Source organism: Ranitomeya variabilis, chromosome 1, assembly GCF_051348905.1.
Source record: "Ranitomeya variabilis isolate aRanVar5 chromosome 1, aRanVar5.hap1, whole genome shotgun sequence".
Classification (NCBI taxonomy): Eukaryota; Metazoa; Chordata; class Amphibia; order Anura; family Dendrobatidae; genus Ranitomeya; species Ranitomeya variabilis.
The window spans coordinates 18,162,068-18,175,676 of NC_135232.1; the positions used below are offsets into that span (position 1 = coordinate 18,162,068).

Genomic DNA, 13,609 nt, shown 5'->3' on the forward strand with positions numbered 1-13,609 from the left:
ATTAGTAACAGGCGGTCATAACGATACAAGCTATAGCAAACGTCCTCAATCTGTCGGAGAGACATAAGTGAACCGCGCTGACGTCTTGTGGACATACGCTGTAGAATGGTGGTAAATACGCCATTGGTGCCATTGAATTTTTGCTATTAGGACAATTGAGTGTCAATCCGTGATGACAATGGCCGACTATGGCAGATGAGAAGGAAGGGCCCTTTCGAGGTGTCTGCTCTGCCCTTCGCTGTCGTTCCCGGGCGCCTCGTCCTCCCCCGCAGCTGCTGATTCAGATAGCGCAGGAGTAATGCATCCGCCATCGATCGCAGCCCATGAATACTGCATATTAATGTCCGCACGCTGCGCCCTCGTCCCCTCGCTTCCTCGTCCTGATTGACATTGCTGAGAATTAAGTGCAGGGAGCTTTGTGTCAAGTCCTGGTAATTAGAGAGTGTGCCAGGGCGCCGTGCCAGAGCTCGAGAGCCGGATATCACAGGTCTGCCACAGGGAGGGGGTAGATGTGCCCAACGTTATCTGCCACAAGTCATCTTCATCAGCACCAGACCCGAGCCGGCGGCCCCCTCAGCTGGTCACGACCTTGTGGTGCCAACCGGGAAGCGATACCCACCTGAGGTGACCAGACAGAACTCTATGGTCAGCCTTGATCGCATCCCCCGCGGCCAGTAATATATCCCCCAACATGAGCGAGGAACACCACAAATGGTGCAAATACCAATGAAAGAAAAATGGCGACGTTACACCGAAGCCTGAGATACGGCGAGAAGTCAAAACTGCGGTACCACTGTTGTCAGAGCTGCGGACCCCGACTGCCACCATGAGCTGCAATGTAAGTCGCTCGTGATCGGGATTTTATTGCGGATCATTGGTGTTTTGATCTTTCATGCGATAAGTCGCACTCATTCTTTACACCAAAACTGATCTCACACAGAAAGTCTCAATGAGACCCTCACCTTGTTCTCTGCAGACTAGAGACGGGGGGCTCCACACCAGACCTGGGCAATGAGTGGCGAGGCCACATGTGTCACTGGCTGATATAGTCCAGCACAAGAACAGGGAAAGCCAACGGTCTGGATAAAGTGATGTACAGTGTCTTACAGGTACCCCCCAGTAGGCCCCAAACTGCACCATTCAGCCTGTGCGCCTGAATTTCAGCACAGGTACCATCAACATATGTGTGGGGAAGTTATGTGGGCATCACACTGTGTGTGGGGAGCTGTAGGGACATCATACTGTATGACGGGAGCTGTAGGGACATCATACTGTGTGACAGGAGCTGTAGGGACATCATACTGTGTGACAGGAGCTGTAGGGACATCATACTGTGTGACGGGAGCTGTAGGGACATCATACTGTGTGGGGGCTGTAGGGACATCATACTGTGTGGGGGCATCATACTGTGTGTGGGGAGCTGTAGGGACATCATACTGTGTGACAGGAGCTGTAGGGATATCATACTGTGTGACGGGAGCTGTAGGGACATCATACTGTGTGGGGAGCTGTAGGGACATCATACGGTGTGTGGGGAGCTGTAGGGACATCATACTGTGTGTAGGGAGCTGTAGGGACATTATACTGTGTGTGTGGCGCTGTAGGGACATCATACTGTGTGAGGGGAGCTGTAGGGACATCATACTGTGTGACGGGAGCTGTAGGGACATCATACTGTGTGACGGGAGCTGTAGGGACATCATACTGTGTGGGGGCTGTAGGGACATCATACTGTGTGGGGGCATCATACTGTGTGTGGGGAGCTGTAGGGACATCATACTGTGTGGGGGCATCATACTATGTGAGGGGAGCTGTAGGGACATCAGACAGTGTAGGGGCATCATACTGTGTGTGGGGAGCTGTAGGGAAATGATACTGGGTGGATAGCTGTAGGGACATCATACTGTGTGGGGAGCTGTAGGGACATCATACGGTGTGTGGGGAGCTGTAGGGACGTCATACTGTGTGTAGGGAGCTGTAGGGACATTATACTGTGTGTGTGGCGCTGTAGGGACATCATACTGTGTGAGAGGAGCTGTAGGGACGTCAGACAGTGTAGGGGCATCATACTGTGTGTGGGAAGCTGTAGGGAAATGATACTGGGCGGATAGCTGTAGGGACATCATACTGTGTGGGGAGCTGTAGGGACATCATACTGTGTGTGGGGAGCTGTAGGGACATCATACTGTGTGTGGGGAGCTGTAGGGACATCATACTGTGTGTGTGGAGCTGTAGGGACATCATACTGTGTGTGGGGAGCTGTAGGGACATCATACTGTGTGTAGGGAGCAGTAGGGACATTATACTGTGTGTGTGGAGCTGTAAGGACATGATACTGTGTGTAGGGAGCTGTAGGGACATTATACTGTGTGTGGGGAGCTGTAGGGACATCATACCGTGTGGGGGGAGCTGTAGGGACATCATACTGTGTGTGGGGAGCTGTAGGGACATCATACTGTGTATTGGGAGCTGTAGGGACATCATACCGTGTGAGGGGAGCTGTAGGGATATCATACCGTGTGTGGGGAGCTGTAGGGACATCATACCGTGTGAGGGGAGCTGTAGGGACATCATACTATGTGTGGGGAGCTGTAGGGACATCATACTGTGTGGATAGTTGTAGGGACATCATACTGTGTGGGGAGCTGTAGGGACATCATACTGTGTGTAGGGAGCTGTAGGGACATCATACTGTGTGTAGGGAGCTGTAGGGACATCATACTGTGTGGGGAGCTGTAGGGACATCATACTGTGTGTGGGGAGCTGTAGGGACATCATACTGTGTGTAGGGAGCTGTAGGGACATTATACTGTGTGTGTGGAGCTGTAGGGACATCATACCGTGTGAGGGGAGCTGTAGGGACATCATACTGTGTGTAGGGAGCTGTAGGGACATTATACTGTGTGTGGGGAGCTGTAGGGACATCATACTGTGTGTGGGGAGCTGTAGGGACATCATACCGTGTGAGGTGAGCTGTAGGGACATCATAATGTGTGACGGGAGCTGTAGGGACATCATACTGTGTGTGGGGAGCTGTAGAGACATCATACTGTCTATGGGGAGCTGTAGGGACATCATACCGTGTGTGGGGAGCTGTAGGGACATCATACCGTGTGTGGGGAGCTGTAGGGACATCATACCGTGTGTGGGGAGCTGTAGGGACATCATGCTCTGCGCGAGGGGAGCTGTAGGGACATCATACTGTGTGTGGGGAGCTGTAGGGACATCATACTGTGTGAGGGGAGCAGTAGGGACATCATACTGTGTGTGGGGAGCTGTAGGGACATCATACTGTGTGTGGGGAGGCTGTGGGGCATCATACTGTGTGTGGGGAGGCCATAGGGACATCATACTGTGTGTGGGGAGGATATGAGGGCATCATACTGTGTGTGGGGAGGCTGTGGGGGCATCATACTGTGTGTGGGGAGTTGTGGGGCATCATATTGTGTGTGGGGAGTTGTGGTGGGCATCATCCTGTGAGTGGAGAGTTGTGGGGGGCATCATCCAGTCAGTGGAGATTTGTGGGGGGCATCATCCTGTGAGTGGAGAGTTGTGGGGGGAATCATTCTGTGTATGGGGAGCTGTGGGGGGCATCATCCTGTGTGTGGGGAGCTGTAGGGACATCATGCTGTGTGTGGGGATATGTGTGGGGCATCATCCTGTGTGTGGGGAGTTGTGGGGGGCATCATCCTGTGTGTGGGGATATGAGGGGGGCATCATCCTGTGTCTGGGGAGCTGTAGGGACATCATGCTGTGTGTGGGGATATGTGGGGGGCATCATCCTGTGTGTGTGGAGCTGTGGGGGGCATCATAGTGTGTGTGGGGATATGTGGGGGGCATCATCCTGTGTGTGTGGAGCTGTGGGGGGCATCATACTGTGTGTGGGGAGTTGTGGGGGGCATCATCCTGTGTGTGGGGAGGCTGTGGGGGCATCATACTGTGTGTGGGGAGGCTGTGGGGGCATTATACTATGTGTGGGGAGTTGTGGGGCATCATATTGTGTGTGGGGAGTTGTGGTGGGCATCATCCTGTGAGTGGAGAGTTGTGGGGGGCATCATCCAGTCAGTGGAGATTTGTGGGGGGCATCATCCTGTGAGTGGAGAGTTGTGGGGGGAATCATTCTGTGTATGGGGAGCTGTGGGGGGCATCATTCTGTGTGGGGAGCTGTAGGGACATCATGCTGTGTGTGGGGATATGTGGGGGGCATCATCCTGTGTGTGTGGAGCTGTGGGGGGCATCATACTGTGTGTGGGGATATGTGGGGGGCATCATCCTGTGTGTGTGGAGCTGTGGGGGGCATCATACTGTGTGTGGGGAGTTGTGGGGGGCATCATCCTGTGTGTGGGGAGCATCATCCTGTGTGTGGGGAGCACCATACTGTGTGAGATGTGTTAGGGGCTGTTGTCAGTCTTCGTTCCTTTGTGGGCCGATCCATAGATACACACATGGAGCTCTGTACTTACATGCTGCCATTGGTCCAGTATTAGTGGCCGATATCGCAGGAAGAACTTTAGTGGGAAAGACTCGGGGTCTGGCCAGGTGGATGGTGTTTGCCAGGTGACCTCCAGCCTTCGGGGGTTCTTATGCACGGGCTTCGCCAGCACATTTTCTGGGGGGTCGGGTTTCACTGTGGATAAAAAATACAACTTTAGACCATCGATGTAGTTACCCGACCCTAGAGCCTGAAGCTTTCTATTCACAGTTCAGCAGTTGTTGCTCCAGAGCTGCGGTTCCTCCAGTATAAGGACACTGTAACCAGTCAGCCATTGTCCGGTCACTGACACTTCCCTCCTCTTTAATTCCTAGCAATGTAGGAACGGCCACGTAACACCCCGGGAGGCTGCAAATCAAACAGCTCCTCGGAAAGCTGCCATTCATTACAATGGACGTCCCTGCAGGAGAGATCTGATGGACGGCGGCATCAGTCCCATAACACTGAGCCGAGCCGCACAAAAAATCACTCATTAGAATGAAATACACATCTCATAATTTAGGGGAAAGTTAAATTTTTCTACACATGTGAACATGGGTCAAACACCGCACCACGAATATTATCCACTGCAGTAATGGTCAGAACAGCAGCCGAGTAAATCCTCGAAACAGCCGTTATATAGAGATATAAAGGTATAACGTCAGCAAACACCACCCTGATCAGAGGGCAAACAAGGGGCATGGAAATATCAGCCCCAACGGACAAAACTCTGACACCATCGCTGGGGCCCCAGGTATCACTAAATCAAAAGGTAAAAGGTTGTAAGAACCTGATGAAAAAAAGAACCAAAATCAACTACAGAGAAAACACCAATAACAAGATGTCATTTATAGCAAAGGAAGAGAAATTAACAAAAACAGCAATAATATTGCTCCTATGTACAGGAATATAGCTACTATAATACTGCCCCCTATATACAAGAATATAACTAGTATAATACTGCTCCTATGTACAAGAATATAACTACTATAATACTGCTCCTATGTACAAGAATATAACTACTATAATACTGCTCCTATGTACAAGAATATAACTACTATAATACTGCCCCTATGTACAAGAATATAACTACTATAATACTGCTCCTATGTACAAGAATATAACTACTATAATACTGCTCCTATGTACAAGACTATAACTACTATAATACTGCCCCTATGTACAAGAATATAACTACTATAATACTGCCCCTATGTACAAGAATATAACTACTATAATACTGCCCCCTATATACAAGAATATCACTACTATAATACTGCTCCTATGTACAAGAATATAACTACTATAATACTGCCCCTATGTACAAGAATATAACTACTATAATACTGCTCCTATGTACAAGAATATAACTACTATAATACTGCTCCTATGTACAAGAATATAACTACTATAATACTGCCCCTATGTACAAGAATATAATTACTATAATACTGCTCCTATATACAAGAATATAACTACTATAATACTGCCCTATGTACAAGAATATAACTACTATAATACTGCTCCTATGTACAAGAATATAACTACTATAATACTGTCCCGATGTACAAGAATATAACTACTATAATACTGCCCCTATGTACAAGAATATAACTACTATAATACTGCTCCTATGTACAAGAATATAACTACTATAATACTGCTCCTATGTACAAGAATATAACTACTATAATACTGCCCCTATGTACAAGAATATAACTACTATAATACTGCTCCTATATACAAGAATATAACTACTATAATACTGCCCTATGTACAAGAATATAACTACTATAATACTGCTCCTATGTACAAGAATATAACTACTATAATACTGCCCCTATGTACCAGAATATAACTACTATAATACTACCCCTATATACAAGAATATCACTACTATAATACTGTCCCTATGTACAAGAATATAACTAATATAATACTGCCCCTATGTACAAGAATATAACTACTATAATACTGCTCCTATGTACAAGAATATAACTACTATAATACTGCCCCTATGTACAAGAATATAACTACTATAATACTGCCCCTATGTACAAGAATATAACTACTATAATACTGCCCCTATGTACAAGAATATAACTACTATAATACTGCCCCTATGTACAAGAATATAACTACTATAATACTGCTCCTATGTACAAGAATATAACTACTATAATACTGCTCCTATGTACAAGAATATAACTACTATAATACTGCTCCTATGTACAAGAATATAACTACTATAATACTGCCCCTATGTACAAGAATATAACTACTATAATACTGCTCCTATGTACAAGAATATAACTACTATAATACTGCTACTATGTACAAGAATATAACTACTATAATACTGCTCCTATGTACAAGAATATAACTACTATAATACTGCTACTATGTACAAGAATATAACTACTATAATACTGCCCCTATATACAAGAATATAACTACTATAATACTGCCCCTATGTACAAGAATATAACTACTATAATACTGCACTTATGTACAGGAATATAACAACTATAATACTGCCCCTATGTACAAGAATATAACTACTATAATACTGCTCCTATGTACAAGAATATAACTACTCCACCCACGCTGGACTTCTGCTTTTCCTTTGTACTACTTGCAGCACTGCATGATCTGTGCGCTGGGACTGAGAGGAGGTGAGCTGATCTTCGTTGCTTTTTCTTTTCTACTATAATACTGCTCCTATGTACAAGAATATAACTACTATAATACTGCCCCCATGTACAAGAATATAACTACTATAATACTGCCCTCTATGTACAAGAATATAACTACTATAATACTGCCTCCTATATACAGGAATATAACTACTATAATACTGCCCCTATGTACAAGAATATAACTACTATAATACTGCTCCTATGTACAAGAATATAACTACTATAATGCTGCTCCTATGTACAAGAATATAACTACTATAATACTGCTCCTATGTACAAGAATATAACTACTATAATACTGCCCATATATACAAGAATATAACTACTATAATACTGCCCTATGTACAAGAATATAACTACTATAATACTGCTCCTATGTACAAGAATATAACTACTATAATACTGCCCCCATGTACAATATAACTACTATAATACTGCCCTATGAACAAGAATATAACTACTATAATACTGCTACTATGTACAAGAATATAACTACTATAATACTGCTCCTATGTACAGGAATATAACTACTATAATACTGCTCCTATGTACAAGAATATAACTACTATAATACTGCTCCTATGTACAAGAATATAACTACTATAATACTGCCCCTATGTACAAGAATATAACTACTATAATACTGCTCCTATGTACAAGAATATAACTACTATAATACTGCTCCTATGTACAAGAATATAACTACTATAATACTGCTCCTATGTATAAGAATATAACTACTATAATACTGCCCCTATGTACAAGAATATAACTACTATAATACTGCCCCTATGTACAAGAATATAACTACTATAATACTGCTCCTATGTACAAGAATATAACTACTATAATACTGCCCCCATGTACAAGAATATAACTACTATAATACTGCCCTCTATGTACAAGAATATAACTACTATAATACTGCCTCCTATATACAGGAATATAACTACTATAATACTGCCCCTATGTACAAGAATATAACTACTATAATACTGCTCCTATGTACAAGAATATAACTACTATAATACTGCTCCTATGTACAAGAATATAACTACTATAATACTGCTCCTATGTACAAGAATATAACTACTATAATACTGCTCCTATATACAAGAATATACCTACTATAATACTGCCCCTATGTACAAGAATATAACTACTATAATACTGCCCCTATGTACAAGAATATACCTACTATAATGCTGCTCCTATGTACAAGAATATAACTACTATAATACTGCTCCTATGTACAAGAATATAACTACTATAATACTGCCCATATATACAAGAATATAACTACTATAATACTGCCCTATGTACAAGAATATAACTACTATAATACTGCTCCTATGTACAAGAATATAACTACTATAATACTGCCCCCATGTACAATATAACTACTATAATACTGCCCTATGTACAAGAATATAACTACTATAATACTGCTCCTATGTACAGGAATATAACTACTATAATACTGCTCCTATGTACAAGAATATAACTACTATAATACTGCTCCTATGTACAAGAATATAACTACTATAATACTGCCCCTATGTACAAGAATATAACTACTATAATACTGCTCCTATGTACAAGAATATAACTACTATAATACTGCTCCTATGTACAAGAATATAACTACTATAATACTGCTCCTATGTATAAGAATATAACTACTATAATACTGCCCCTATGTACAAGAATATAACTACTATAATACTGCCCCTATGTACAAGAATATAACTACTATAATACTGCCCCCTATGTACAAGAATATAACTGCTATAATACTGCCCCTATGTACAAGAATATAACTACTATAATACTGCCCCTATGTACAAGAATATAACTACTATAATACTGCTCCTATGTACAAGAATATAACTACTATAATACTGTCCCCTATGTACAAGAATATAACTACTATAATACTGCCCCTATGTGCAAGAATATAACTACTATAATACTGCCCCTATGTACAAGAATATAACTACTATAATACTGCTCCTATGTACAAGAATATAACTACTATAATACTGCTCCTATATACAATATAACTACTATAATACTGCCCCTATATACAAGAATATAACTACTATAATACTGCCCCTATGTACAAGAATATAACTACTATAATACTGCCCCTATGTACAAGAATATAACTACTATAATACTGCTCCTATGTACAAGAATATAACTACTATAATACTGTCCCCTATGTACAAGAATATAACTACTATAATACTGTCCCCTATGTACAAGAATATAACTACTATAATACTGTCCCCTATGTACAAGAATATAACTACTATAATACTGCCCCTATATACAAGAATATAACTACTATAATACTGCCCCTATTTATAAGAATATAACTACTATAATACTGCTCCTCTATACAATATAACTACTATAATACTGCCCCTATGTACAAGAATATAACTACTATAATACTGCTCCTATGTACAAGAATATAACTACTATAATACTGCCCCCTATATACAAGAATATAACTACTATAATACTGCCCCTATGTACAAGAATATAACTACTATAATACTGCCCCTATGTACAAGAATATAACTACTATAATACTGTCCCCTATGTACAAGAATATAACTACTATAATACTGTCCCCTATGTACAAGAATATAACTACTATAATACTGTCCCCTATGTACAAGAATATAACTACTATAATACTGCCCCTATGTACAAGAATATAACTAATATAATACTGCTCCCTATGTACAAGAATATAACTACTATAATACTGCTCCTATATACAATATAACTGCTATAATACTGCTCCTATGCACAAGACTATATCTGCTATACTATGTTTGCCCCCTTGGAGATGATGGGGTTAAAGCGTGCTCCGATGTTTGGCGGTATTGCGGAGCAGTCAGCCGGCAGTATGAGGAGGAGAATGTCAGTGAGCCATAAACCCTCCGCAGTTTCACAGCCAGGTCCAAATGTTCTGCTTCCCATGTCTTTCCAATTTAATTAGTTTTATTGGCGCCGCAGTCACATGTGCTGCCAGACGAGCGGTAAGCCAATGCAATTAAAAGCATGGCGGTTTTCTCCGGACGAGCTGTGCGACACAGGGTTAGGACTGATCGGTGATACTTCGGTGTCTGAGGCGTGAGCACCACTGATGCTTCCTATGGAATGGCGCTCTCTTAGGGGGGCACGGTTATGAGACCTCTAGATTACCTATTGTGAACTCGTCGAAGCTGATGGTGGTGGAGCTCTTCCCCAGGGCGTTGGACGCCACGATGGTCACTTCATACTTCATGGTGGAGAAGAGGCGGCTGTACTTGATGTGACATCGGTTTTTGGGGAAGGGGTCCCTCTCACAGTAGAGCTGTGTGGCGCCATGTCTGGAAGAAGACGGAGGAATACATATCACCCCACTGATTGCACAAAGCGGGGGCACAGTGGAGGGGTCACTTACATATAGGAGCATCTGTACACAAGAGGGATCACTCCCATCATCCCACAATCCCAGCAGCACCTAGCAGGGCCAGGTATATTCTGTATAAAGAGTGGTCGGATGATGAGGGGAACACATTAGGTGTAAAGCTAGACGATGGGGATAATTAACAAAAAGGAATGATGGGAGTTACACGTCCTGTACTGGATAATGGGAGTCATAGTCCTTCTTATATCTTGTGGATGATGGGAGTGATACACCCTGTATACACGGCTGAGCGCATAGCTCCTGGCATTCCTCCAATGCTCACGTTTTGGTAGGGGGTGTACATACTTAACAGTGATGTTGAAATAGTTGGGGATGTTGGTCGGACTCGGAAGATGCCAACTGCAGTAGAAGGAGGCTGGATAGTTATTAGAGCGGCACATCAGCACCGGCTCCTTAGGAGGGTCTGCAAGAAAGAGAGGGAAGGCAAGGGTTAATAATGTCCGGAACACTGAGACTCACAAATGTAACAAGAACCGCCCTGTAAGATGTGATAATACCGCATACACCACCTGCTCCATAGTATAATACACCGCTCTTTGCTCTATGTTTGGACAGTGACACGAGTTTTGGCATTTTTGCCGTTTACCATATTCAGGATTCACTATTATCTCGTGGCTAATGGCTTTGAGTTCCGACTCTCAGCTTCAATTTAAGCGGATTCACCTCCTAACTGGAGGAAGGGTTTAGGAATTACAGCTCTAAAATATGGAGCTGCCTCTTGTTAAAGTAGTTAGACAATTATCTCAAAAGCTCATTTACTGGCTGTATGGGCTTTTTTTTTGTATCACCAATTAAGCAGGTAAAAGGTTCGGAGCTGATTCCAGGTGTGACATTTGCATTTGGAAACTGTTGTTGTGAACCCACAACATGCGGCCAAATGAGCTCTCAATTGAGGAGAAACAGACCATCATTAGGCTGAAAAAAAGAAGAAATCCATCAGAGAGAGGAAAAATGTTGTCAAATCAACAGTTCAGAATAATCTGCAAAAGAAAGAGAGCTCTGGTGAGCTGGGAACTAAAAAAGGCATGGACGTCCACAGAAGACTCCAGTGGTGGATGATTGCGGAATCATTTCCATGGTGAAGAAAAAACCCTTCACAACATCCACCCAAGTGAAGAATGCTTTACAAGAAGTCGATGTCTCATTATCTAAGTCTATCCTACAGAGAAGACATCATGAGAGCAGATACTGAGGGGTCTCGCCACAAGGTGCAAACCATTACTCAGCCAGAAAATGGAAAGGCCAGATTACACTTTGACAAAAAACATCTAAAGAAGCCGCTCAGTCCTAGAAAAGCAAAACTAAGATCAACCTGTACCAGAATGATGGAAAGAAGAAAGTCTGGAGAAGACTTGGAGCGGTTCATGATCCTTGGCACATCCTCTGTGACACATGGTGGAGGTGATATGATGGCGCAGGCATGTATGGCCTCCAATGGCACCGGGTCACTAGTGGTTATGGATGTAACTGAAGACAGAAGCAGCCGGATGAATCCTGTGTATACAGGGCCATACTTTCTGCCCTGATCCCCCCAAATGCAGCAAGGTTGTTTGGACAACGCTTCACAGAACAGATGGACAATGACCCAAAACAACCTGCGAAAGCCAAGAAGTGGAAAGTTCTGCAATGGCCGAGTCCTCACCAGACATCAGCCCCATTGAGCAGCATTTCACAAGCAGAAGACAAAAAAAGGCAGAAAGAGTCACAAACCAGTGAGAACCAAAGTCACTGCAGTAAAGGTGGCAAAGCCTCACACAGAAGACCAGCGATGACGACGGCCATGGCCTCCAGACCACAGGCCGTCATTGGTGCAAAGCCTCACACCAGAGGAAACCAGCAATGGCCATGGCCATCAGACTTAAGAAGTCATTGCTGCAAAGCCTCACACCAGAGGAGATCAGCGATGGTGATGGTCATGGACTTCAGGTCATCATTTTACAACGCCTCACACAGGAGGAGACCAGCGATGGTGACAGCCATGGCCACCAGACTCCAAGCCGTCATTGCTGCAAAGCCTCACACAGGAGGAGACCAGCGATGGTGACGGCCATGGCCATGAGACTTCAAGACGTCAATATACAAAGCCTCACACAGGAGGAGACCAGTGATTATGACGGCCATGGCCACCAGACTTCAAGCCGTCAATATACAAAGCCTCATATAGGAAGAGACCAGCGATGGTGACGGCCATGGCCACCAGAGTCTAGGCTGTCATTATACAAAGACTCACACAGGAGGAGACCAGCAATGGTGACAGCCATGGCCACGAGACTTCAAGCTGTCAATATGCAAAGTCTCACACAGGAGGAGACCAGTGATTGTGACAGCCATGGCCACCAGAGTTTAGGCCGTCATTATACAAAACCTCACACAGGAGGAGACCAGCGATGGTGATGGCCATGGCCATGAGACTTCAAGCCGTCATTGCTGCAAAGCCTCACACCGAAGGAAACCAGAGATGGTGACGGCCATGGACTTCAGGCAGGCATTATACAACGCCTCACAGAAGAGGAGACCAGCGATGGTGATGGCCATGGCCACCAGACTTCAAGCTGTCAATATACAAAGCCTCACACCGGAGGACACCAGAAATAGTGACAGCCATGGCCAGCAAACTTTAGGCCATCATTCTACAAAGCCTCACACAGGAGGACACCAGAAATAGTGACAGCCATGGCCAGCAAACTTTAGGCCATCATTCTACAAAGCCTCACACAGGAGGACACCAGTGATGGTGATGACCGTGGCCATCAGACTTCAAGCCATCATTGCTGGAGAGGATTCTCTACAAAGGGTTAAATATCAACATTGTATTTATGTTGAAGTTAATTTGCCCAATTAGTGCTGAACCCCTGAAATGAGGAGGATTTGTAGGAAAATGGCTGCAATTCCTAAAGGTATTACTCCTGAAAGTGTCCACTTCAATTGTACCAGTTGTTTCATTTTACA

The 13,609-nt window shown here is 43.7% G+C and overlaps 1 protein-coding gene across 5 annotated transcripts in view; it reads right to left on the reverse strand.

The window, feature by feature from the left end:
- Window positions 1-13,609, reverse strand: part of CNTFR (ciliary neurotrophic factor receptor) — a 487,615-nt gene that overhangs the window by 74,004 nt on the left and 400,002 nt on the right. For all 5 annotated transcript variants that reach the window (XM_077281315.1, XM_077281313.1, XM_077281314.1 and 2 more), the window contains 3 exons: window positions 10,946-11,063; window positions 10,393-10,559; window positions 4,464-4,627 (listed from right to left, as the gene is read on the reverse strand). In XM_077281315.1, the coding sequence (XP_077137430.1) occupies window positions 4,464-4,627; window positions 10,393-10,559; window positions 10,946-11,063 (449 nt within the window). The remainder of the gene's footprint in view (window positions 1-4,463; window positions 4,628-10,392; window positions 10,560-10,945; window positions 11,064-13,609) is intronic.